We start from the raw sequence: 27,956 nt of genomic DNA on the forward strand, positions 1-27,956 counted from the left end.
ATGTCCCAGCATCCTGGCAGCGTTGCCCTAGAAGTGCCAGGGAACCTGGGGGCCAGAGGAGTGGAATTGAAGGTCCCGGGTGAGACCGGCTTCCTGGTCAGGACCCTGGACAGCGACAGTCTGAACTCCAGGCTTGGGCCAGAGTGTTTGTCTGGGTCTGGCCTCTGCCTGGAGACTCTCCACAGGCTCCTCCCTCCTTTCACCCCACCTCAGATCTGCTTTTCCCCCCGCCTGTCCATTTAAACACACGCACCCTCGTTCCTGACCTTCCCAGTCATTCATGTGCACATCCCATGTTCCTCTTACCCACAGCTGTATTGAGGCACAAGACTCTGGACATTAGAAGGGCACAGTTAGGTCAGCCTGAGGTGCACACGCCCACAAAGCCGTCAGCACACTTAGGACAGAAGCTTCCTGCTGCCCCCTCCTCACACCGAGCTGCCCACTGACCTGCTTTCTTTCGTTGTAGACCACTTAGCAGTTCCTAGAGTTTTGTAAGCAGAATCCTATTCCTTGTTGCCTCCGTCTTCCTCTGTCATGAACACTCTCCATGTTTTCCCCTGATAGGATTTCCCTCCTGTCATATGGCCGACTCGTACTCCATGCCACGATGCTCACAGCTGGTTTCCCCATCCTCTGTGGAGGTACACAGGAGGTGTTTCCAGCTTGGGACGAAAACAAATGAACCTGCAGCGAATATCGATTTGCAAGTCATCGTAAAGACGGTTCCATGCTTTCCTTGTGTGCATGCACACCGAGGGACAGGACGGTCATATCTTACAGCAGGTATGTGTTTAGCTTTCTTTTTAATTGAAATTTTTGTTGAGATAATTACGCCATGTCCGTTTCCACCAAGCTGATAGATGTGCTGTGATGTCTCACCATGGTTTTTCTTTGTGCTGGCCTGACGACTGCTGATGCCAAGCATGTTTCGTGTGCTTTTTTCTCAAAAATGAAATGTCTGGTTACGTGTTTTTCTCATTTTCTGATTGGATTGCTCGTTCGGTTTCGGCTGTTGGGTTTTGAAGTTTCTCGGTATATTGTGGCCACGTCCTACACGACGGTTTGCGAACATCTCCTCCGGGTCTCAGGCTCGTCTTTCCCTCCCTTTTCCAAGGTCCTTCCCACTCTGATATGCCCCAGCTCACCCATTTCCCATGCTTTCTGGTGTCACTCTGAGAGCTGCTTGCGTCGTCTCAGGTGTCAGATTTTTGTCTTCCTTTTTTTGTTCTAAAAATGTTATGATTTCGCATTTTAACTGAATTCCCTGATGCATTTTGATTTAATTTTTGGATGAGGCATGAAGTGACGGGCGAGCTTCAGTTTCTACCCATAAATTAAATTATCTTTATTTTATTTTTCTGATATTGTTAGTGATATCCTTGCATTTTATTTTCTAATTTTTCTTATATAATTGAATTTTGGATTTGTATTGTTAGTTTATTTTCTGAAATAATTAGTGCAAAATTAATACTATTTTTTGCAATAATTAGTATTATTTAAGTAGTTGCTAAAATTCACCATTAAAGCAATGTGAACCTTGAGTTTTCTTTGTTAGAAGTCTTTTTTTTTCTTTTTAATACAAACTTTATTTCCTTAAGAGATAAGGTTTAAGGTTTTTATATCTTCTTGTGTCAGTCTTAGTAAAGTTTTTATTTGAGAAATTGTTGACTTCTATGCAGTAAAACTATATTTCAGTATAGAAATCAGAATGCAACTTAGGCTTCTATTTCATTTGATATTAAGAAGGCCTTTGGAAAATTGGGCTAGTTTATATTCTATTTATTAGTCCTGCCTGAGGTGGAACCAGTACTAATGACTTTATTGACTGGTCAATATACAAAAACTATAACTTTGATATAGCTCAACAGAATTCAAAATTGAACTGTTGAATAAAGCAATGGCATTAAGTATTCTGTGATTTTAAAAAAATCACCATAATTATCTTAGAATCATGTGGTAATCTCTCCTCCAAAGAACTTTAAATATGCCCTTGTCATTAAGTAACAGGTTTTTAACACATGGATATCAGGCAGTAAAATACCAAGTACCCCATTAACATTATGTGTAAATCCTTAACAAATATTTCTTTAATTTTCTCATCCTTTTGGGTGATGGATTTAATATGAGTGTCTGAATTAAACACACACATAAAAATATTAAAGACATCCTTACAGTAGTATTTGAGAGAAATCACTATGACTGTCATTTGTCTATGTTTTTGTTTCTCTTCCTAATTCCTGCACAAAAAAGATCAGTAGAGCTATTTATTTCTTCTGGCATAATGCTATAATCCTGGATCCCAGAAAAAAGTTCCTAAATTGCCAGGATGCTCTCTTGACATCTTTCAGGTCATAATTGTAAAAGATTATTGACATTTATTAAACTGAGGTACCATTTGTTCTGACTAGAATTAAAAACAGAAAACAAAGAATATATCTTTGTTTTGTTCTCACTCCCTTTCTTCTTCCCTCTATTTTTGTTTTTTTTCCTCGAGTTTGGAAGTGTCTTCTCTAACGAGGCATCAAGATTTCAAATATTGTCTCTCAAAAATTAAGAAATATTTCTAATGAGACACTGTAAGCATAACTGGTTCAATACTGGTTCTGAATGGCATAAAAGTAAAGTAAAGTTTGTTTGTATGTCAACGTGTCTGTATATTTGACATCTAAGTGGTTATGGTCTCAAATGGGGCATGGATTTAAGAATAACTGTCCTGCCTACCTCAAATAATAAGAAGTTGCCATTTCCATGAAAAAATAGACAGCATGTGCAGTCAAATAGCCTCATCTAGATGATGTTGTCAGGCAGCCCTTGACTGAGCTGTAGAGATCCTCAGAAACCGAAGTAAGGGGGAGTTTATATGAATCTTAATGTCGGAATGGTCTTTGAAGTTGCAAATAAATATTTCTCCTTATAAAAACAACTTAATAAAAGGAATTGAGCTAACTGAACTAAAGATTAGCTTAAAACTTTTACTTCAGTGGAAGATCACTGCATGCATATTAAACAAAAAATCCAGAAATACTTGTTTTATGAAATTTCTTCTGTGGGAGGAAAATGAGGTATATTTGGGATGACTTACCGCATGCATGGCTTAGGGTGTAAAAATCTCTCTGTGCAGATGCTGAGATTCATGCTCAGGAAACAGCTTCCATAGCAAACCAAGTCTTCAACCCCTGATAGCATGAGCTACCACAGCAACTACTATAGAGACCTGGGCTGTGGTGTGGGTGGGGCTGTGGCAGCTCCTGCAGATGGGGCTGTGGCTGTGGTTGGGGAGGCTACAGATATACCTGCTGCCTCCCACCTTGCTATGGCGGATATGGATTCTATCTTTTATTAAATTTCATCTTTATGAGTCTAATATCTGGTTCCATGAGTGGACTTTCAGAATCTGATTTCAACCTCTGGGTCAACCAATATTTTGCTGGGTCCATTTATCAAAATAGTACTTAAAGCTTCCAGTACATTTAGAGTTGCACAGTTTTTTATCTATCATGTCTCCTTGATTTCTTTAATAAAGTCTCTTAATTTGAAAGAGCAAATATAGCTTTTGTTTATTTCTTTATTATCAATTATATATGTAACTAAACATAGATCTTACTCAACTTTCAATAAAGATTCTGATATATGTTTTTGGGTATTAAATATTTATTTCACAAATGGAGACATAAAAAAGAACAATAAATTTAGACTGAAATGAATAATAACTTCTCAAATACCTGTTGATTTTTTCTTTATTTTAATCAGGTAATATTTATATTTAAATTAAACAAGAATAGGGGTGCCTGGATCGCTCAGTCCTTGAACGTCTGCCTTCAGCTCAGGTCATGGTCCCAGGGTACTGGGATCGAACCCCACATTGGTTTCCTAGTCCATGGGGAGCCTGCTTCTCCATTTCCCACACCACCTGCCTGTATCTCTCTATCAAATTTATAAATAAAATCTTTTAAAAATTTAAACAAAAATAAAAATGAAGTCTAACAATTGTGATGTATTCATGACAATAAATAAAAAATAATTCATATGTTTAATATTTTATGCAATTCCTTTTATCAATGCAGTCCAAAACGAATACATAATTCCTCCTTCTTTCAAAATGTGTCTTTCTTCAGTTCTTTCATGACAAGAAAAGAAGAGTGATAGATCAAAATATTTCTCTGAACTTTTAGGAAAAGAAAGTGTTTTTTAAATTAATTTCTTGATTATATATAATATTTTTCTCTGTTTCCTCTACTTGGCATTCTCATGAAAATAATTATTTTACGGGTTTATTAGAAACACTTTAAATGAGTTAATTAAAATGTATGTAGTATTAAGAATATATTTGGTTTAGGGGCGCCTAGGCAGCTCAGTGGGTTGAAGCTTCTGCTTTCAGCTCAGGTCATGATCTCAGGGTCCTGGGATCAAGCCCCACATCGGGCTCTCTGCTCAGCAGGGAGCCTGCTTCCTTCCTCTCTCTCTCTCTCTTACTTGTGAGCTTTCTCTGTCAAATAAATAAATAAAATCTTATAAAAAAAGAACATATTTGGTTTAGATTTTTATCACATCATTGTTCCTCTGTAGTATGCAGTGATATTATTTTTTTAATGATTCTTTAAACTTTTTTTTTTAATATAATTTTTTATTTTTTATAAACATATATTTTTATCCCCAGGGGTACAGGTCTGTGAATCACCAGGTTTACATACTTCACAGCACTCACCAAAGCACATACCCTCCCCAATGTCCATAATCCCACCCCCTTCTCCCAAACCCCCTCCCCCCAGCAACCCTCAGTTTGTTTTGTGAGATTAAGAGTCACTTATGGTTTGTCTCCTTCCCAATCCCATCTTGTTTCATTTATTCTTCTCGTACCCACTTAAGCCCCCATGTGGCATCACCACTTCCTCATATCAGGGAGATCATATGATAGTTGCCTTTCTCTGCTTGACTTATTTCGCTAAGCATGATACGCTCTAGTTCCATCCATGTTGTCGCAAATGGCAAGATTTCATTTCTTTTGATGGCTGCATAGTATTCCATTGTGTATATATACCACCTCTTCTTGATCCATTCATCTGTTGATGGACATCTAGGTTCTTTCCATAGTTTGGCTATTGTGGACATTGCTGCTATAAACATTCGGGTGCACATGCCCTTTGGATCACTACGTTTGTATCTTTAGGGTAAATACCCAATAGTGCAATTGCTGGGTCATAGGGAAGTTCTATTTTCAACATTTTGAGGAACCTCCATGCTGTTTTCCAGAGTGGCTGCACCAGCTTGCATTCCCACGAACAGTGTAGGAGGGTTCCCCTTTCTCCACATCCTTGCCAGCATCTGTCATTTCCTGACTTGTTGATTTTAGCCATTCTGACTGCTGTGAGGTGATATCTCATTGTGGTTTTGATTTGTATTTCCCTGATGCCAAGTGATATGGAGCACTTTTTCATGTGTCTGTTGGCCATCTGGATGTCTTCTTTGCAGAAATGTCTGTTCATGTCCTCTGCCCATTTCTTGATTGGATTATTTGTTCTTTGGGTGTTGAGTTTGCTAAGTTCTTTATAGATTCTGGACACTAGTCCTTTATCTGATATGTCGTTTGCAAATATCTTCTCCCATTCTGTCAGTTGTCTTTTGATTTTGTTAACTGTTTCCTTTGCTGTGCAAAAGCTTTTGATCTTGATGAAATCCCAATAGTTCATTTTTTCCCTTGCTTCCCCTGCCTTTTGCGTTGTTCCTAGGAAGATGTTGCTGCGGCTGAGGTCGAAGAGGTTGCTGCCTGTGTTCTCCTCAAGGATTTTGATGGATTCCTTTCACACATTGAGGTCCTTCATCCATTTTGAGTCTATTTTCGTGTGTGGTGTAAGGAAATGGTCCAATTTCATTTTTCTGCATGTGGCTGTCCAATTTTCCCAGCACCATTTATTGAAGAGGCTGTCTTTTTTCCATTGGACATTCTTTCCTGCTTTGTCGAAGATTAGTTGACCATAGAGTTGAGGGTCTATTTCTGGGCTCTCTATTCTGTTCCATTGATCTATGTGTCTGTTTTTGTGTCAGTACCATGCTGTCTTGATGATGACAGCTTTGTAATAGAGCTTGAAGTCCGGGATTGTGATGCCACCAACGTTGGCTTTCTTTTTCAATATCCCTTTAGCTATTCGAGGTCTTTTCTGGTTCCATATAAATTTTAGCATTATTTGTTCCATTTCTTTGAAAAATATGGATGGTACTTTGATAGGAATTGCATTAAATGTGTAGATTGCTTTAGGTAACATAGACATTTTCACAATATTTATTCTTCCAATCCAGGAGCATGGAACATTTTTCCATTTCTTTGTGTCTTCCTCAATTTCTTTCATGAGTACTTTATAGTTTTCTGAGTATAGATTCTGTGTCTCTTTGGTTAGATTTATTCCTAGGTATCTTATGGTTTTGGGTGCAATTGTAAATGGGATTGACTCCTTAATTTCCCTTTCTTCTGTCTTGCTGTTGGTGTAGAGAAATGCAACTGATTTCTGTGCATTGATTTTATATCCTGACACTTTACTGAATTCCTGTATAAGTTCTAGCAGTTTGGGAGTGGAGTCTTTTGGGTTTTCCACATATAGTATCATATCATCTGCGAAGAGTGACAATTTGACTTCTTCTTTGCCGATTTGGATGCCTTTAATTTCCTTTTGTTGTCTGATTGCTGAGGCTAGGACCTCTAGTACTATGTTGAATAGCAGTGGCGATAATGGACATCCCTGCCGTGTTCCTGACCTTAGCGGAAAAGCTTTAAGTTTTTCTCCATTGAGAATGATATTTGCGGTGGGTTTTTCATAGATGGCTTTGATGATATTGAGGTATGTGCCCTCTATCCCTACACTTTGAAGAGTTTTGATCAGGAAGGGATGCTGTACTTTGTCAAATGCTTTTTCAGCATCTATTGAGAGTATCATATGGTTCTTGTTCTTACTTTTATTGATGTGTTGTATCACATTGACTGATTTGCGGATGTTGAACCAACCTTGCAGCCCTGGAATAAATCCCACTTGGTCGTGGTGAATAATCTTTTTAATGTACTGTTGAATCCTATTGGCTAGTATTTTGTTGAGTATTTTCGCATCTGTGTTCATCAAGGATATCGGTCTATAGCTCTCTTTTTTGGTGGGATCCTTGTCTGGTTTTGGGATCAAGGTGATGCTGGCCTCATAAAATGAGTTTGGAAGTTTTCCTTCCATTTCTATTTTTTGGAACAGTTTCAGGAGAATAGGAATTAGTTCTTCTTTAAATGTTTGGTAGAATTCCCCCGGGAAGCCGTCTGGCCCTGGGCTTTTGTTTGTTTGGAGATTTTTAATGACTGTTTCAATCTCCTTACTGGTTATGGGTCTGTTCAGGCTTTCTATTTCTTCCTGGTTCAGTTGTGGTAGTTTATATGTTTCCAGGAATGCATCCATTTCTTCCAGATTGTCAAATTTATTGCCGTAGAGTTGCTCATAGTATGTTCTTATAATAGTTTGTATTTCTTTGGTGTTAGTTGTGATCTCTCCTCTTTCATTCATGATTTTATTTATTTGGGTCCTTTCTCTTTTCTTTTTGATAAGTCGGGCCAGGGGTTTATCAATTTTATTAATTCTTTCAAAGAACCAGCTCCTACTTTTATTGATTTGTTCTATTGTTTTTTTTGGTTTCTATTTCATTGATTTCTGCTCTGATCTTTATGATTTCTCTTCTCCTGCTAGGCTTAGGGTTTCTTTCTTGTTCTTAGATTGTGTACCTGAGACCTTTCTTGTTTCTTGAGAAAGGCTTGTACCGCTATATATTTTCCTCTCAGGACTGCCTTTGTTGTGTCCCACAGATTTTGAACCGTTGTATTTTCATTATCATTTGTTTCCATGATTTTTTTCAATTCTTCTTTAATTTCCCGGTTGACCCATTCATTATTTAGAAGGATACTGTTTAGTCTCCATGTATTTGGGTTCTTTCCAAACTTCCTTTTGTGGTTGAGTTCTAGCTTTAGAACATTGTGGTCTGAAAATATGCAGGGAATGATCCCAATCTTTTGATACCGGTTGAGTCCTGATTTAGGACCGAGGATGTGATCTATTCTGGAGAATGTTCCATGTGCACTAGAGAAGAATGTGTATTCTGATGCTTGGGATGAAATGTTCTGAATATATCTGTGATGTCCATCTGGTCCAGTGTGTCGTTTAAGGCCTTTATTTCCTTGCTGATCTTTTGCTTGGATGATCTGTCCATTTCAGTGAGGGGAGTGTTAAAGTCCCCTACTATTATTGTATTGTTGTTGATGTGTTTCTTTGATTTTGTTATAATTGGTTTATATAGTTGACTGCCCCCACGTTGGGGGCATAGATATTTAAAATTGTTAAATCTTCTTGTTGGACAGACCCTTTGAGTATGATATAGTGTCCTTCCTCATCTCTTATTATAGTCTTTGGCTTAAAATCTAATTGATCTGATATAAGGATTGCCACTCCTGCTTTCTTCTGATGTCCATTAGCATGGTAAATTCTTTTCCACCCCCTCACTTTAAATCTGGAGGTGTCTTCGGGCTTAAAATGTGTTTCTTAGAGGCAACATATAGATGGGTTTTGTTTTTTTATCCATTCTGATACCCTGTGTCTTTTGACAGGGGCATTTAGCCCATTAACATTCAGGGTAACTATTGAGAGATATGTATTTAGGGCCATTGTATTGCCTGTAAGGGGCTGTTACTGTATATGGTCTCTGTTCCTTTCTGATCTACCACTTGTAGGATCTCTCTTTGCTTAGAGGACCCCTTTCAAGATTTCCTGTAGAGCTGGTTTGGTGTTTGCAAATTCTTTCACTTTTTGTTTGTCCTGGAAGCTTTTAATCTCTCCTTCTATTTTCAATGATAGCCTAGCTGGATATAGTATTCTGGGCTGCATGTTTTTCTCATTTAGTGCTCTGAAAATATCATGCCAGCTCTTTCTGGCCTGCCAGGTCTCTGTGGATAAGTCAGCTGCCAATCTAATATTTTTACCCTTGTATGTTACAGACTTCTTTTCCCGGGCTGCTTTCAGGATTTTCTCTTTGTCACTGAGACTTGTAAATTTTACTATTAGGTGACGGGGTGTGGGCCTATTCTTATTGATTTTGAGGGGCATTCTCTGAACCTCCTGAATTTTGATGCTCGTTCCCTTTGCCATATTGGGGAAATTCTCCCCAATAATTCTCTCCAATATACCTTCTGCTCCCCTCTCTCTTTCTTCTTGTTCTGGAATCCCAATTATTCTAATGTTGTTTCGTCTTATGGTGTCACTTATCTCTCGAATTCTCCCCTCGTGGTCCAGTAGCTGTTTGTCCCTCTTTTGCTCAGCTTCTTTATTCTCTGTCATTTGGTCTTCTATATCACTAATTCTTTCTTCTGCCTCATTTATCCTAGCAGTGAGAGCCTCCATTTTTGATTGCACCTCATTAATAGCTTTTTTGATTTCAACTTGGTTAGATTTTAGTTCTTTTATTTCTCCAGAAAGGGCTTTTATATCTCTCGAGAGGGTTTCTCTAATATCTTCCATGCCTTTTTCGAGCCCGGCTAGAACCTTGAGAATTGTCATTCTGAACTCTAGATCTGACATATTACCAATGTCTGTATTGATTAGGTCCCTAGCCTTCGGTACTGCCTCTTGTTCTTTTTTTTGTGTTGAATATTTCCTTCTTGTTATTTTGTCCAGATAAGAGTATATGAAGGGGCAAGTAAAATACTAAAAGGGTGGCAACAACCCCAGGAAAATATGCTTTAACCAAATTAGAAGAGATCCAAAATCGTGAGGGGGGAGAAAGGGGATAAAAAGAGGTTCAAAAAGGAAGAAATAAAAAAAAAGAAAAAAGAGAAAAAAAACAAAAAGAAAAGAATTAAAAAAAAAAAAAGAAAACACCTTTCAGAAAGTGGTTGTTTTTCTGTTTCCAGAATTGCTGTTCTTCTTCTCTTCGACCTGATGATGGATTTGCAGGTGTTTGCAATCTTTAGATAAGCTATCTAGCTGATCTCCGGCTAGCTGAAGTAGTCTCGGCCTGCTACTTCTCCGCCATCTTGACTCCTCCCTCTTTGCCACTTTTTAATGAAGTTTGCTTTGGTTCCGGTTCCTGTTAACTTATTCCTCATTTCCACCTGAGATCTTACCAAAATTACCTTTAAGGTGCATATTTCTATCAACACTCCCTTCAGGGCAACCAAGAATTTTAGCATGTTCTCCAAAACTCTCCCAGCTTCTGCCCATTCCTGTCTTAAAGCCACATCCGCAGGTGGAGGTAATTATATAGCAGCATCCCACTTCTTGGTACCAAAATCTGTATTATCAGTCAGCTGCCATAACAAAATACCACAGACTGGGTGACTTCAACAACAGAAATTTATTCAAAGTTCTGGAGGCTGGGAAGTGCAAGATGGAGGTCATCGCTGTCTTCCTGGCTTATAGACAATTGTCTTCTTGCTATGTACTCAAATGGCCCTTTTATGGAGAGAGGGAACAATCTCTCTGATGTCTCTTATAAGGACCCTCACCCTATCTGATCAGGGCCCCACCTTTATACCCTCATTTGACCTTAGTTACTTCCTTAGAGGGCCTCTCTCCAGACACAGCCACTGAGCCATCCAGGCACCCCTCTACAAAACTTTCTAATGAGCTTACTGTTTATACCACAAGTGAGATTCCATTGTAAACATTCCTTGATTATAGTTCTAAAACCATGGTAAGAGTATCTGTTGCCCCAAGCAAGATGGCAGCATAACATGCAGGGCAACAGAGTGGCAAAGGTGTGGACTTCAGAGCCAGATGACTTTGGTAAAAAGCCCTGGGTCACCAATGGAAGAGTTACCTAATCCCCTAAGCCTTGGTTTCCCCATCTCCAAAATGGGGATATTAATACTTCCTACCTCAAGAGTTTTGAGGCTCAATGAGGCAGTGTTGAGAAAACTAGTAAACATAAATGTTAGCCATGATTAGCTTCTCGTTTAGGTAAATCCATTACTGCACTCCACAAGTATTTCCTGGGTGCCTATCCTATGCCACATACTGTTCTAGACTCTGAACCCTACGAGTGAGTAAGATCAACAACATCCCAGACCTCAAGGAGCCTCCATTCTCATCTCAATAAGAAAATGGGTTCCATGAGGAAGGAGTACATCAGATGTCATTTTGTACCTCCCAGGGTGCTTTGCACAAAACAGCCAATAAATGTTTATGAGGAAATCATAATGAGTAGAAGGAGGAAGACATGCTTCGAAAATCTTGTACTCCTGGCCAAAAAAAGTAATTATGTGGACAAACCAATTGTATTCTGCTAAGGAGATCTGAAATCTAGTGTGTTAACATTTCTGAAAACTCAACTCTTTGGTATTTGAAAACATAATGAATTACATGAAGTTAACATGGCATCATGCCATGTTTTGCTCAAGAGGCAGAGAAATGTGTGGCATGGAGCACACTTGTGGATTGTGGTGTTCAGCCAGGTGAGGCCCAGATCACCTTGGGTTTCATGGCCATTCAGTCTGCACCATCTGGCTGCCAATTGGAGTCTTGGCTTTGCTCTTGACCTTAGCACCAAAATATACCCAGAGTTACTGCAGGAGGCCCAGGGACACCTAGCTGAGAAGATTCACACTGATAAGACTGGAGTTACTTTTCAAACACATGTTCTTTGAGGACAGTTAGTAATTAAGATTTATTTATTTATTTTTTTATTTTTTTATTTATATTTATTTCAGAGAAAGAGCACACAAGCAAGTGAGGAGCAAAGGGAGAGGGATAAGCAGACTACACTAAGCACAGAGCCCAATGTGGGAATCAATCCCACAACCCTGAGATCATGACCTAAGTTGAAATCAAAAGTCACATGCTTAACCAGCTGAATTACCTAGGTGCCTCTAGACTAATTTTTATTCACTCTTCACGGCAAATAAGAACCCTATACTTTTTTTTAAAAGAACTCAGGAATTCTTAGCCTAATTGTAAAAATATGTCTTGTTCATTGAAAGAAACTTTGAAAGAAACTAAAAGCTGTAACTTTACACACATACGCCCATTCTTTTTACGGAGCAAGTTTTGAGAATTGTGTAGAAACCAAGAAGGAACTTGTAGAGACTTTGGTCTGGGAAGTCAGGAGACTTGATTTTCAGTGTTGACTACAATCAAGTAGTTGCTTGGACTTAAACAAGTGAAATCACATGTCTGGACCCTGTTTCTATCTGGAAAACCAGAATCTCCTTCTGGTTTTTTTAATATGCATTTATTAAATAATGATCTACCATATGCCCATCTCTTCCATACAGTATTTAAAACAGCCTTATATAATAGTTACATTTTATAAAGAGGAAACAAGCTCAGAGAAGCTCATTAACTTACCCAAGGCTACCAGATATAGGCAAAGGTGTGATTTAAGGGTATTTCCTCACACTAAGTCACATCCTCTTCCTAGCAAACTACAGCTGCCTTTAATTTACTAGGATATAAAATGGCTCTTGGTTTGAGAAGAAATAATAATCCTGAAAACAAAACCTCGCTGCCTGCTTGGTCCTTTGATGGGTTCTGCTCTTTCACTTATTTGTAGATGGGTTCTACTCTGTCACTTGCTTGTAGGAAATCTATGGTTTACAACTGTAAGGTAGATAACTTGATAGGTTGAACCCTATCCAGAGAAGGTATCTCAAGCTTCATTGACATTTGCAGGCACTCGAGAGATGTGATCTCAAATAAAGAGAGATCCACTTGTGCCTCAGTGATTATGGAGAGATGTAATCAGAAAATTAGATGGCATATAGATCAAACCCAAGCAAAACAGATTCTCAGGGACTAGCAGACTTATTGGACTGCCCAATAAATGCTTACCTAAATAGACCAAAATGCATCTTCCAGGAATCTGAATAGTGAAATACAGAAAAAGCAGGCCATCTGGTAGCCATAGAGCAGACACTACATGCATATTGTCTTCACCTTAATGATGGACACCCAGTGAAATTAATAGGCTCCTACTTTTGAGAATCTCAGACTTGTCTTGGATCCCAAAGTGTTTTCCAGTTCTTGTTCCATTTTCCACAGGGATTGTTCTGCTCTGCACTCTGTTCTTGGGTTTCTGAGACACTAAATTGCTAAATGCCATTAAACATTTTTAAAAAATTGTTTGGAATACTTGACTCTAGTCTTTGCAACACAAAGAGCTAAATAAAACTATGCACAATCTTTTTGTTATACTATAGACTGCTAAATTCTATTAATGTCAACAAGACTGAAATTAATAAGGATTTTGCACCTGATCTGCAAATTCCAAGGCCTGATTTATCATCACTACATATGCTTTCTGTTACTCTTTTGGCTACTCCAACTGGATCAATTATATTCATTGAGAATCTTAAGAATTCAATAGGACCTACCAAGCGGAGACATCTAGTACCATGACTTCCCTATCAGCCCAAAGATCACTTTCTTATAAGACCAATTCCATAGTTTGTGGAGTGAATTTTTAAGCATTTGAATTTTCAGCATACCTCCTGCACACATACACAAACAAAGCTTCTTCCACTATCAACATTACACACACACCAAAGATATACATTTGTTACTATCAGTGAACCTACAGTGAAACAGTATTATCACCTGAAGTCCATTGGTTACATGAAGGCTCACACTTGGTGTTGTACATTCTAGAGATTTTGTTGAAATTATATATATATATATATATATCATATTCTCCACCATAACAGTATTATATGGGATAATTTTACTGCCCTATAAATCTTCCGTGCTTTACCTATTCATCCCTTTCTCCTCACTAACCCCTGGCAGCTACTGATCTTTTTCCTGTCTCTATAGTTTGGCATTTTCAACAATGTCATATAATTAGAATCATAACATACTTAGCCTTTTCAGATTGGCTTCTTTCACTTAATAATATATATGTAAGTTTCCTCCATATCTTTTCATGGCTTGATAGTTCATTTCTTTTTAGGGCTCAAAAATGTTCTATTGTCTGGGGGCACCTGCATGGCTCACTTAGTTAAAGCATCTGCCTTGGGCTCAGGTCACAATCCCAGGGTTCTGAGATCAAGCCCCACATTGGGCTCCCTGCTCAAAGGGAAGTCTGCTTCTCCCTCTGCCCCTTCCATCACTCATTCTCTCCCTCCCTCTCTCTCTCAAATAAATTAATAAAATCTTTAAAAGAAAATCTTCTATTGTCTGGATGTGTCACTGTTTTACTTATGCATTCACCTACTGAAGGACCAAACAATCTTGGTTGCTTCCAAGTTTTGGCAATTATGAATAAAGCTGCTACAAACATCTTTGTGCAGGTTTTTACATGGATATAACTTTTCAACTCATTTAAGTAAATGCCATGAAGCATAATTATTGGGTTGTATGGTAAGAGTATATTGAATTTTGGAAGAAACCACCAAACTGTCTTCCAAAATGGCTATTCCACTTTGCATTTCCAAAGCAGTCTATGAGGTTCCTATTGTCTACATGCTCACCAACATTTGGTGTTGTCAGTGTTCTGGATTTGGGCCATTCTAATAGGTAAACCATATAATGTCGAGAGCATTTTCATATGCTTACTTGCAATCATTATTATTTCTTTGGTGAGATGTCTGTTCAGAACATTTGTGGAATACTTAAATCTGGTGGTTTTTTTTAATTATTATTCTTTTGAGTTTTAGAGTTCTTTATACGTGTTGGGTAACAATCCTTTATCAGATTTGTCTTTTGCAAATACTCTTTCCAAGCTTGCATCATAGTGTTTTAAGTGTAATGATCAACCCTGAAGGATGGATATTTTATGGAAACAAAAAAACATTTAGAAAGAATTTTTTGGTTGTAAAAATTTAGACTCATTTTTAAAGATGCACTGAAAATGGACTATGTTAGGTTTATGGGCTATCTCACTGACTACTAAACTATGGTGGAATTAACTGAAATCTCCCAAAGAGTCCCCTTATATCAAGAGGAGATTGGAATCTAGTCAAGATGGGTGCCAGTCTTTGATTCATGGAGAGCACCAGCAGCAACTTGTGGTTTCTGTTAAAATGCACGCAGGCATAGATGGGACAAGAACCTGTTAAAGTAACTTTCAAAAAAAAAAAGCGCAAGGATATTATCTTTTATAGTGCAAGAGACTTGGACCAAAGGCTTTTTTTTTTTTAAGTCTTTATTTATTTGACAGATAAGAGATCACAAGTAGGCAGACAGGCAGGCAGAGAAAGAGAGGAGGAAGCAGGCTCCCCATCAAGGGGACAGCCCGATGTGGGGCTTGATCTCAGGACCCTGGGATCATGACCTGAGCGGAAGGCAGAGGCTTTAACCCACTGAGCCACCCAGGTGCCCCAGACCAAAGCCTTTATAAGATTAAATATATCTCTTGTTACAGTATGCTAGTTAATCTGTTATCTCTGAGAAAAATTAATTCTCACTAGGAAGATGAGATCAAAATGTCTAAGCATTTGATCCTACTACCATACCACCAAAACCACTAACACTACCCCTAAAATAACAAGTCTAAAACACCTCTGAAATAAGAAAGCAGTACTGTAATATACCAGAAAATGCCTGGAATCCCCATATATCAGTGATGGTTTTACTGCTTACAAAACTCACTCTAGTTTGGGTAAGCTAAAGGGGATTCATTACAGGATAGCTAATGGGTATCATAGCAGTTGGGAGGGCTGAAGAAGATCAGCTCTCGGCTGGACTTATGACTTTAATGTCATAAAGTCACATTACAGGACTGAGCTTCTGGACCTGCCAGAAGGAATTGGCTGCTGTTGCTGGCTCCAGACTCAGACCACCTATGCCACCACCCACAGCAGCAAAAGAAAGATGCACCCTGCCTCTCAGCACCTACAAAGCTAGAGCCCTAACGCTGAGACCCTCACCACAATTGTTGCAGAAAATCAAGCTCCCCTGCAACTTGGCTTGCCTGCCAAAGTAACAGAGACAAGAGAAGTCAGCCTCTGCTTCAGAGTGTTCCGCTTGTGCCTTCTAAAGCTCACGTGTTGTAAGTGATCAGTGTAACCGAAATCACATCCAAAACTAGAGCTTCAAAGGAGTCTTTAAAAACGTAGTTTTGAGGGTTCCAGCCCCAGTATTTCAAGAAGGCCTTCTAGAAGAAAGATGGAAAGGATACTCAGTGCGGTGATACACCATCCCACCCATCCTGAAAAGTGAGTAAAAAGCATATAATTGTTCAAGGAAAGCCAGGGCAATTCCAGAAGAGTAAGTGTCGAGGCCATGGACACAATTTATTGGAAAGAATCATGGAGCAACCACCAGAGTGGCTCATTTCCATCTGGAGTAGGAAACACAAATATGCTGGAGCATATTTGGGCCAGAGGCCAAACTCAGGAGGAGGAGGGAGCTCTAATTCCCTAAGAGAAGCCTACTTGGAGTCCCTGTCTGGCAGCTAAACCCCCTCTTCTACAATCCCTGTTGCTGACTCTGGTGTACATAATACCTTCATAGGCAGGCTGACCCAACCTGAATTACAAAGATAGCCATGCAAGCAGACAGTAAACGTCTAAAGTAAGCAAACACCATGAAAGAGTAACATACAAGCTAAGGAACATCACTAAGGGAGAATTTATGCAGTAAACAAATGGAAACTTTGAAAATAGTACAACTGAAAACCACAGAGAGATGAGAATGGATCCTGTATCCGTGAAACAAAATACTGTTTTTAAGAACCCCAGATTAGAAAAAAGAAAATGCTTACCAAATAAAAATCTTAATAGGTAAGCCAAAAGCAGAATATATTCATGCTCGCTGGAAGCCTAAATTGTGCTCAGAATGACAGAGATGGTGTAATAGGTGCTGAGGTCCACCACCCAGATCCCTGCCAGGGACCCAAATGTTCTGCCACCTGCTGGCTGCTGGCAGCTCACAGCCAAGTCTCTCTCCAGGAATTACCCATGAGAAAGAGAATTGCTTTGTCCAAGTTTATGTCCTTTCTCCAAAGGCACACAGGCCCCCTTGCTTGGATTCAGGACAATCTGAAAGGTCATCCCAGCCCCAAAGCTCCCTGAACAGTCAGTTGAGGCTTTTCTTACAACTGCAACACAGTTCAACTCTCCTTTTACCCTACCCTCCTTATCTTTCCCTCCCAGATATTGTTTCCAAGAGAACTTAAGCAATAAGCCTTCTATCTGCAGATCTCCATCTCAGCATCCGTTTCCAGGTAGCCCAATCTAAGGCAGATAGAAAAAATAAAAACAAAAAGACCTGAAGACATCGAGTGTGTCTCCATCTATATGATTGGAATTCCAGCAGACAAGAACAGAGAATGGAAGGGAAGGAAAAACAAAGAACATATAAATAGAATTCCCAGAATTGATGAAAGAAAGATACTGATCATATTGAAAAAGTTACCAAGATGAAAAATAATATATATAATATAATATATATATATTATATATAATATATAATATATATATTATATATATATATATTATATATGTTGACTTACATGGAGCCGCCTTGGTGGCTCAGTCAGTTAAGCATCTGCCTTAGGCTCAGGTCATGATCCAGGGGTGCTGGGATGGGGTCCTGCATCAGACTCCTTGCTCAGTGGGGAGCTTGCTTCTCCCTCTCCCTGTAGCTGCCCCAGCTTGTGTCTCTGCAAGTGAATAAATAAAATCTTAAAAAAATCTAAAGACCTAGTTAATAAGGTAGATCCAATTAATATAGTAATGTGTATACTTTGAAACCAGAAAATAAACTTTTCTTAGAGAGTATTTTCTTAGCACAACACATAAATCAGAAACCAAAAAAAAAGCAGATTTAAGCATTTAAAAACATCTGCAGAGTAAGAGATATTATAAACAAAACAAAAAAGCAATAGCAAGCCAGAGTAAAATAATCACCAACACGCTTCAGTGTGTTTTGTGGTTTTGCCCAGCACCTATATCAGCACTACAATTTTGCTCTTGGGGTACCATTCTGACTATCTGGTGGTGATGAGACCTCCCTCCAGGCCCCAGGGCAAGTGTGAGGAAATCAATTCATCATATACCTGGCCACAGGATCAATTCAAACATGAGCATAGGACCAATTGGGGGCCAGTAAGAAGGAGCGAATGACAGGACTTGAGTGCAAGCAACTGAAAAAGACTCTGCCACTGAATTTATGGAGTGAAGCTGTAAGATGCAACCATCCTGACATCAGAGCTGAAGAAACAGAACCCAGGAACGAGTCCCAGAGACATACACTGATGCCTAAATAGATTAGATAGAATTAACCAGGATGCTCAATGTCTTTAAACTCTGCCTGAGGGAGAGTCAGGCAGGGGGTAAATAACTAGAAAAGACTTTGAGGCTGAACTGTGATATATAGATAACTATGCAAATGAAAGAGCAGTTATTACTAGGTGTTGTGGGTTCAATCACATTCTCCAAAATGAAATGCTGAAATCCTGAATATATATAAATATACATATATATACATATATGTATAATGTGTGTATATATGCACATATACATACACACACACATGTACATGTGTCTATGTAATAATTAAAATGAGGTCATACTGGATTAAGGTGGGCCCTAAACCTCATGACTGGTGTCCTTATAAAGAAAGAGGTTTGGAGGAAGAAAGATACACTGGAAAGAAGTCCACATGAAGACCAGGGCAGAAATGGGAGTTATGCTGCTGCTGCAAGCCAAGGAAGGCCAGAGATTGCTGTCAACCATCAGAGGTTAGAAGAGGTGAGGAAGGATTCTTCCCTATAGCTTTCATAGGGAGCCATGGCCCTTCTACCTCCTTGATTTCAGACTTCCAAAACAGAGAGGATAAATTTCTGTTCTTTTAAGCCATCTAGTTTGAAATAATTTGTTATGGCAGACCTAGGAAGATAAAACAACAGATGATTATTAACTTTAAGGAAATACAAAGAGTTGTGCAAGGAAGTAACAGGTATAATACAGAAATCAGGTCCAGATACCATTTCTATAGACAGAATAATGTAAAAAATCAATCAATCAATCAATTACAATATAACCATATTGGGAAAAGAGGGATAGGGGGCCTGACAATTATATTTGTTTTTCGGCAGCAGGAGAATCAAATTCTTGCCTTCTATCACGTGAACTTTACCTTCTATCATAAGAACTCAATAGATAATGTGAAAATTGAGAAATGAAGTAATATTGTTATAAGCTTCGTACATAGAGATATGAATAAGTGGCCAAAGAAGGAGATAAAAGTTGAAAATGGTCATTTCTGAAGAATAAGACATGAGGAATTAGATCTTGGTGTACTCGACTGGACTGCTTTTCATTACTCATGTAGCACTATTTGGCTTATTAAATTACGCATGTATCAATTTTAATGGAAATAAAAACAAAATTCAAAAGGAAAAAATAGGCAAAAATGAACAGACAGTTCACAAAGAAAGAAGTTCAAACGAAGAACATATGAACACATGCCTAAACTCAATGACAACAAGGCCAATTAGTTTTAAAATAAATTTAAAAAATAAGTCTAATAATAAAAAGTCAAATATTAAGTCTCCCACCAACTAAGCACAATTAGATTGGAAAGAAATTTGAAATTTGAAAATTGAATGTGTATACAATACTGCTAATCCACTCTGGCTTGGATCCAGGAAACTTTTGTACAGGATCAGAAAAAAGCTTGTTTGAGAAAGTTAATCACAGTGTTGCTTAAAATAATGAAAATCTGGAGAGGATTAAATGTTTACACAATAGATATTTATCCATTCCAGATAAGATATTTTATATTTACATATAAATATCTGGCATTGAAAAAGAATGAAAAGGAGTAAACCAACTTTATATATATGAAAACACAGAGTGAGAACTTTCAGTGAAAAAGAATTGTGAAGAACAGTTTGTCCAACCTATTACCAGCAAAACAAATTTGAAAACATACTAGCCATTCACTGTTCATGAATATCTGAATGTAAAAACGTAAAAATATTAATTAGAGGGATACACGCTAAATTTGTGAGAGAAGTCGGGTTGGAGAGAGGTTTACAAAATGAAACTGAGGGTGAATACAGAAAAAATACCCACTTCATCTGTATTATGTTATTTCTTACGTTTAAAAACTCTTTTAAGGATAGGAAATTGGTTCTGCAGATTTTGGGTCTGTGAGTCTCCATAACCATGTGAGCTAATTCGCTATAATAAATATTACATTTTGGGGCTCCTGGGTGGCTCAGTGTGTTAAAGCCTCTGCCTTCTGCTCAGGTCATGATCCCAGGGTCCTAGGATTGACCCCCACATTCAGCTCTTTGCTCAGCGGGGAGCCTGCATCCCCCCCCCCCCTCAGCCTGCCTCTCTGCCTACTGGTGATCTCTGTCAGATAAATAAATAAGATCTTTTAAAAAATAAATAAATATTGCATTTAACACAATTATTAAATAGTAATGTATTTTAAAAATAAAATAAACACTCCGAAGGAAATATGAGAAAGTAGTATTAATTATCAATTCTGGGTAACAGATACTCAGGTTTTTAAAAATGGTATCTAGATATTTACTTGTATCTTTATTACTCAAATTTTAAAAACTAGATGTAAAAATGTTTTATTTGGAAATTACAAAATTTGACTCAAAAAGAGTGCAAGTGCCTGAAGAATCTAACAATCTATAGAGGATGCCCCAAAACAGTAGAGAACCATCCACTAAAATCAAAAACAAACAAACAAACAAACAAAAACGAAGCACTAAATCCATCCAGTTTTATGGGTGAGTTCTACTAAATGTTCCAGAAACAATGTCCTAACTCATCCTGTGAGGACAGCATAATCAAAACAGAGCTAGATTATTAGCACTCCAAATTCAGTAGGATATTAAAAGAAAAATCATCTTGCTTGAGTGAGACTGATAAAAAGTGCCTTCATGATTCAACATTAGGAAGGTAATTTCTATAACACACTAAAGTAAAAAATTGAGACAAAATTTTAATCTTAAAGCTCAAAACTTAAAGTTCAATTGATATTTAAAAAGTAAAATTTAATAACCATATGTAGTTGTTCAATTCTTTGCAAACAAGGAATAGAAGAAAACTTTTGAATGTAAAGGAAAAAACACTCCCCTTAGTCAAAAACAATCGAGGATGCCCTGCATCAAGGGCTAACCTATAAAATAAAATAAATTTTAAACATCCTAAATAAGAAAGCAAAGGTCAGCAGTTGCAGATTCCATAACCCTTAGAATTTCCAAGAACATTTACCGACAGACTTAGAAATAACAAGCCGGGATTCATCTCTCCGCCTCTGGCGCCCCGCCCCCACGGCTCCGCCCCCCTTGCCCCGCCCTCCACTGCTGGACCTGCGCGCGTGGAATTTTGGCGCCTGCGCGTGGGACGGAGGGAAGAAAGACCGCAGCTCCGAGCTTCCCCGCACCGCTGCATGGTCGCGTGGGCGGAGGCGCCTTCACCCATGTGTACGAGTCCGTGGAGGATAGGTTCCTGCTGCTGGAGGCGCTGGAGGCAGCAGCGGCTGAACTGACAGGATGCGAGGAGGACGAGGGTCCCCGTGGGAGAGGGCTTCAGCGTTCTGGAGAGGCGGCGGCAAAGGAGAGCCCGGGAAAGAAGGCGTGCAGTCCGCAGGAGAGGAGGCGGTGTCCGCAGACTTGGCGAACATGGATACCAGAACGCCGGTGCAGACGATCTTCCTTTAGATATCTGTCCTGAGCGGACCGGGTGTCTCTACTTTGCTGAGGTGTTGCTTTGGTCTGGGGAGCTCCACCGCCCCTAACTACGCCAGCGTGTATCTTTTCCACAAGCCCCCAGAGCAGTGATGTGATAACACGTTCAAAACTAAATATTCTGAAAACGTGGCTTATTAATATAATTTTTTTCGTAACTATTAGAAGGTGCGTGGCATTTAATTTACTCAGTATACAAAAGCACCCTATAGTAAGGGAAGGACACAAGAATGAAGTGAGATTGTGGGATCATGGCGTGGATAAGTATTTTGAAACCCACCGAACAGCATACTCTGCCCTGAACAACTAGCCAGTTCGCCACGTGTGGCTACAGAACCCTTGTAACGTGGCTAGTGCGACTGCAGAGCGTAATTTTTCATTAACTTAAAATTTTAAATAGCTACAGAGCTAGCAGCCTATGGAATTTTCCCTAGCACTTTGTAGATAACAAAATTGACTTGTTGAAGTGCCCCTCATAAGTTTTAAATGACATTAAAAGAATGAATACCTGCTTTTTTTTTTTTTAATGAAAGGAATTTGAGTAATTAGATTTATTTAAAGATCAAGACTTGAAATTGGTATCTCAAGATGAAACAGCAGTCAGGCTTCATAGATCTGTATTTCTGTATTGTGTTTCTCTCTCTGAAATCTGGTCAGATTTTTCCATATGTAAAATGCCCCAACGCTTATTAAATCAGCTTTTCATTGTAAACGATGGAACTTTGGGATTTACTGGAATGTCGAATGGTATATTTCTTTTTGTAATTTGTCTTTTAAATTTCAAGATAAAATTTCTTTCAAGTTTCAAGATACCCCAGAAAGATGTACAAGCACAAATTGCATTGCAAAGTAGGCTGAGAAAGGAGCTGATTTTGTTATAAAGTCAGGTTATTTCTGTTCTTGGGATTCTGTTTATGAAAGCATGATAGTTATTTTCAAATAAAAGTTTCCTGGTAAGGTTCAACAGATAATTCAACAGGTAAGGTTGTCAGATAGTGTGGATTGATTCCAAAAGTTAGAAGCTCCTAGAGTTTATTTTTGGGTAGTCGTCTGAGGCGTTAGTAGCCAGCAAGACCTAAATCCCATTAAACCCATTTCTGTGATGGAGTAACTAGTGCTTTTGATGCATATGTAGATTATAGACAGGGAAGTAAATTTAATTGAAGGATAAAATAGAGTGTAATAAGGAATTTATTCAAAAGCATTTTAAAGTTATACTAATATTCTAAGATCAGATTCTGTGAGACTTTCTCTCTTCAGAGTACAGCTGTACAAATAATGAATTTCTTCCCTGCTCTAAATCTATTAAGAGAAAGGGGGAACTTTTTTTTTCCCCTAGGATATCCTAATGGATTTGTGAATGTTATGTACTTTTATTTTTTTTTTAAGATTTTATTTATTTATTTGACAGAGAGAGATCACAGTAGGTAGAGAGGCAGGCAGAGAGAGGGGAAGGGAAGGAAGCAGGCCCCTGCTGAGCAGAGAGCCCGATGCGGGACTCGATCCCAGGACCCTGAGATCATGACCTGAGCCGAAGGCAGCGGCTTAACCCACTGAGCCACCCAGGCGCCCCTGTTATGTACTTTTAAATGATAGAGAAAACATCATAAATAAAGAGTATAATAACCAACCCTATCATTTTAGGGAAGTACTAAACTACTAAACCCTTGTGAGAAGGGTTGATGTTTTTCATATTAATATTTTCAACCCTCAACCTTATTCCATCGTTTTATATAATGTTTTGTGGTAATTAATTGGAATCCATCTATTTTATGGACTTTAATTACACACCCCAAACAATTCTGAGTTAAACAGTATTAAATGAGCACAAAGTGGTTGTCAGAATTTAGTGTGTTTATAAATTTCTTTTGTATTTCCATATATTTGCAGGCGAGTGATGCTGGAGAAATGCACATTAAAAGTAGATTGAGCGTCATTTTCTGTGATGTATATTTTTATCCTACTATACTCATTTATTTTATTTTGCTTTTTTTAGAGTGGAAATATGCCTTGAAGTAGGATCAGGGTCTGGAGTGGTATCTGCATTCCTAGCCTCTATGATAGGGTCTCAAGCTTTGTACATGTAAGTATAAGTATATCAAATTCATCCACATCTTCCACTAAGAAATTCACTGGGGTATGACTGCCTGAATGAAATCATTTTTGTAAATGAATGGTATATATCTGAAAGGGTCTACTTAAGTGTAGTAAGGACTCAGATTATAAATTATTCTTCCCTAAACATTTTAACTGCATGTCCAAAACTGTTCCATCATACTACATAATTTATAGAAGCAACAAAATAATTTGAGGGCATTTCTAAATTTGAAAATTTTTAGGCAAATAGCCTGATTACCAGAAAAAAATTGAAAATTACTTAAATTTTTAAGAAAATTTGAGAATATGGAAAGTTTAAAGAAGAAAATAAAAATCACTTGCAGTTCTATCACACATGGTCCAAAGTGTGTTTCTTTCTTTTTTTTTCCCATTTCCTATGTTTTAAATATTGTATCATGACTATTTTTCAAAAATTCCTTTTAAATTTCATTTTTGGGGTGGCATAGTATTCATTAGATTCATAATTCCTTCAGTTGTGTATGCATGTATGTGTAGTTTCTATTCTTGCACATTATATCAATATAACAATCTTTTTCATTAATATAACATCTTATTTCTTTTTCCTCCACCATTATTAAAGCATTTTCATTTTTTCTAAATCTGCTTTTTAAAAAAGCAGTGGAACATTTTAAAATTTTTCAGTAATAGGTTGCCTCATGGTCGCAAAATACAGTTTTCTTTCTTTCTGTTTCTAGGTGCTCTGATATCAACCCTGAAGCATCAGCTTGCACTCTGGAGACAGCACACTGTAACAAAGTCCACATTCAGCCAGTAATTACAGACTTGGTGAGCTTTTCATCCTTGTCCAATAACAGTTAATTTTTTTTTAAATAAGTGAAGGTTAAGATGATTAGGTCAAAGAAGCTTGAGTGATAAATTAATTAACTTTTAATCCACTAAATAGTATACACCATAATTTACAAAGTAAATTCTTAACTGATGTAATTCATCTTGTCCAAAATTCAAAGGAAACTTCTACTGTCTTGGGAGGATCAGTCATCTTTTGGTCAGAAGTGACAGAGAATCCAGTTTAAACTGGCTTAAGTAAAGTGTGTGGCTTCAGGCACAGCTGGCTCCAGGAACTCAAATGATATGACAGGCATGTTTTTCTTAACTCTGAACTTCTCTGTTGGCGCTATTTCTAGGTAGTCTTTTTCTTCTTGGTAAGAAGAAAATTTGAGAATATGGAAAGTTTAAAGAAGAAACTTTCTCAGTTCTCAGCAAACACCTCCTTATCCTTCCATCGAAAGAAACTCTTTCTATTTAGTTAGTCTTACAAGCCCCAGAATGAGTATTGCTTGGATCATCTTGGATCATATGCCATCTCAAAAATGTCTCACTGTGGCCAAAGGGGATTGAAATATGCAGATGACTGGTTTAGGCCTGAGTCATAGTCCCACCCCAACAGCTGCATTGGGATAAGCCCTACCCAAGCTAAATGGATTGAGAATGTGAGGATAGAGAATTTACCCATTAGAGATCAAGGAGATGAAATCAGAAGAAAGAGGAGAATGAGGCCTGGAGAGATAAAAAAAACACTTCACAATTACAGAACCACCATTTCAAGTTACACATATATTTCCCAGTCACAGTTTTCCTTTAATATTTTAATTAGTAGGACTTGGATAATTTTGGATATTTGTTGTTGTTATAAGTGCTTTTTTGTAAGCAAAAAATCTTAACACCATGTATCAGATAGGGATAAGAAATAAAAATGCTTTCCGTGCTTCTTGACGTGTATTCTTATTGTTAAGAGTATTTAGTTTTTCTGCTTTTTTAAACTCAGAAGTTATTTTTCAGCTTAGAAGGAATTAAGCAAAATATGTAAGAAATTCTTACCTATTAGAACTTGTTACTGCTATTAAAAACTAGATTATCAAGAAAGGTACTTAGGTGAGTTACATGATTTACATTAATTTACATTAAAGGTTTTGCCCTTTAAAATTTTAACTTCTTTATTGTCTCTATGACTAGTGTTAAATATATGGTTTTGGTATATAAAAACTTTAAATAAGAAATTCAAAATATCTTTTTTTTAACAGAGGTGGAAACTGAGGTGAGGTTCATTTTTTAAAGTCATGTAACTAATAGAGTGATAATTACAGAATTTAAGCCCCGACAATTGAGTCTAAATCTAGAAGTCTCATGGCTGTTTCAGGACATGGCTCATGGTCTTCCATGCCAGTCAGCTCTTTCTGTGGTTTGAGTGATGGTGACCCTGAATGCTGACAAAGAAAGAAGGAAGAAGGAGGCATTAGCGTAGGTATTATGATCCACTTACAAAACTCTGTGTTTGTTTAATATTCAGAACACTAGGCATAGATTATCACAGCCATGATAAAAATCATTGTTTTGTTTGTCTGTTTTTTGTTTTGTTTTGGTTTTTTTGTTTTTAAGATTTAATTACTTGACACAGAGAGAGATCACAAGTAGACAGAGAGAAAGGGGGAAGTAGGCTCCCTGCCGAGCAGAGAGCCCAATGTGGGGCTTGATCCCAGGACCCTGAGATCATGACCTGAGCCAAAGGCAAGAGAGGCTTAACCCACTGAGCCACCCAGGCACCCCCAAAATCATTGTTTTAGATAACTAAGCTTACCTGTTTACAAAGTAGTACTTTTATTTTGCTTCTTTTTTAGTTTTAGAAAAAAAGACTTTTTTCAGATACAGCATATGGCTTTCCTGACATTCCTAAAATAAACATAACTTAAAATAAACTAAACATAACTTTATCTTTGATTGATTCAGAGTCATTAAAATGAACATTAGTTGCTATTCTGTGCTAGCTGTGATGAGGATTACTCAGGGCTTTCTTCCTTACACTGAGTAGCTAGAGCCTACAGTGATTTTGAGTTTTCATTTCCTCTCTTTGTCTCTTTTCTCTTGCTTTATGTTGTCTTATTTTACTGTTACCTGTTAGTGGCATTTCCGCTCTCTCTTTCCATGTGCTGTTTGCTAGAAGACCAAACAAGTGATTTAGTTAAACTTGTATTTAAGCTAAGAGTTCAGGGGCCCTAAATAAGAGCCTCTCATATAAATAAAGTGCATTTTGCTGTTTGAATTTAAAACTTTTTGTCAGAGGCCTTTTTTGCTTACTTCCCCATTTTTAGATCTGTTCTAATCCTCTGAGACCACCCAAAAGCTGAATGTGGATGGGTGAAGGGTGTGTGTGATTAGACCTTATATCCAGTCTATAGTAACTTTCTCATTTAATCCATTTTCTTTTTAAACTACATAATTTTCTGTATCTTCATATCAATTTTGCCCTTTATTTAAAATCCATACTGCAATGATTATTAATATATAGTACCTCAGAACAATTTTTTAAAATATTTTATTTATTTATTTGATAGAGAGTTAGCACAAGTAGGCAGAGCAGCAGGCAGAGGGAGAAGGAGAAGCAGGCTCTCCACTGAGCAGGATGCCTGACATGGGGCTCATTCCCAGGACCCTGGGATCATGACCTGAGCCAAAGGCAGCTACTTAATGACTGAGCCACCCAGGCACCCCCACCTCAAAGCCATTATAAACAATTACAAAGAAAATTCTTTTTTAGTTTCCCTTCTTAACATTTCCGGAAAATTACCTTCTGGACTTTTTTTTTTTTTTTTAACAATGTGAGAAACTTAATTTCTTTATGTAATTGAAAATTGGTTATTTCAAATGTATTTCCTCATGCTGCAGTATCACTACCAAAAGGAACAGCAGATAACTAGTCATCTTCCTACTTGCAGACAAAGGTGTTCCTGAATCACTTCCCTAAAAAATGTTACTTTTCACTTTTTAAATGAATAGAGAAAGAAGAGGTACCTCTGTAACCCTCCTCAAAGATACTATTCATGTGTTCTCTTTGAACTTTACAGTTAACAGGCCTATTAAAACGACAAACAGAAATGCTTTTAGAAACCTGGATAAAACGGAAATTGTAAGGCTGTGTGTATATAGCCCAGTGATGTGTCCAGTGCTGAGATGGTAAGACTGAGTGTTAAATAACTTTGAATCACATGATGTAAAAGCTCTTTCCTCTCTAATCCTCCTACAGCCATTTTGATTACATCTGGGAGAAGGTCTCAGTTTTAACAGCTTTTAAACACTTGCAAATGTCTCTTTTTTCCCTCTCTCTTAAAGATTTTATTTATTTACATATTTATGAGGTTACTCATTAGCACAGT

The 27,956-nt window shown here is 37.8% G+C and overlaps 1 protein-coding gene across 1 annotated transcript; it reads left to right on the plus strand.

Annotated features, from left to right (window-relative positions):
- Positions 1-27,956, plus strand: LOC309852223 (uncharacterized protein; the record flags this gene model as incomplete). The annotated part of the gene is made up of 6 exons (XM_082708522.1): positions 1-79; positions 568-786; positions 21,216-21,621; positions 23,666-23,752; positions 24,483-24,573; positions 27,648-27,956. The coding sequence occupies 6 exons, from the start codon at positions 1-3 to the stop codon at positions 27,711-27,713; spliced, it is 948 nt and encodes a 315-aa protein (XP_082564648.1). The 3' UTR covers positions 27,714-27,956.

Source organism: Mustela nivalis (assembly GCF_964662115.1).
Source record: "Mustela nivalis genome assembly, chromosome: 17".
NCBI classification, from domain to species: Eukaryota; Metazoa; Chordata; class Mammalia; order Carnivora; family Mustelidae; genus Mustela; species Mustela nivalis.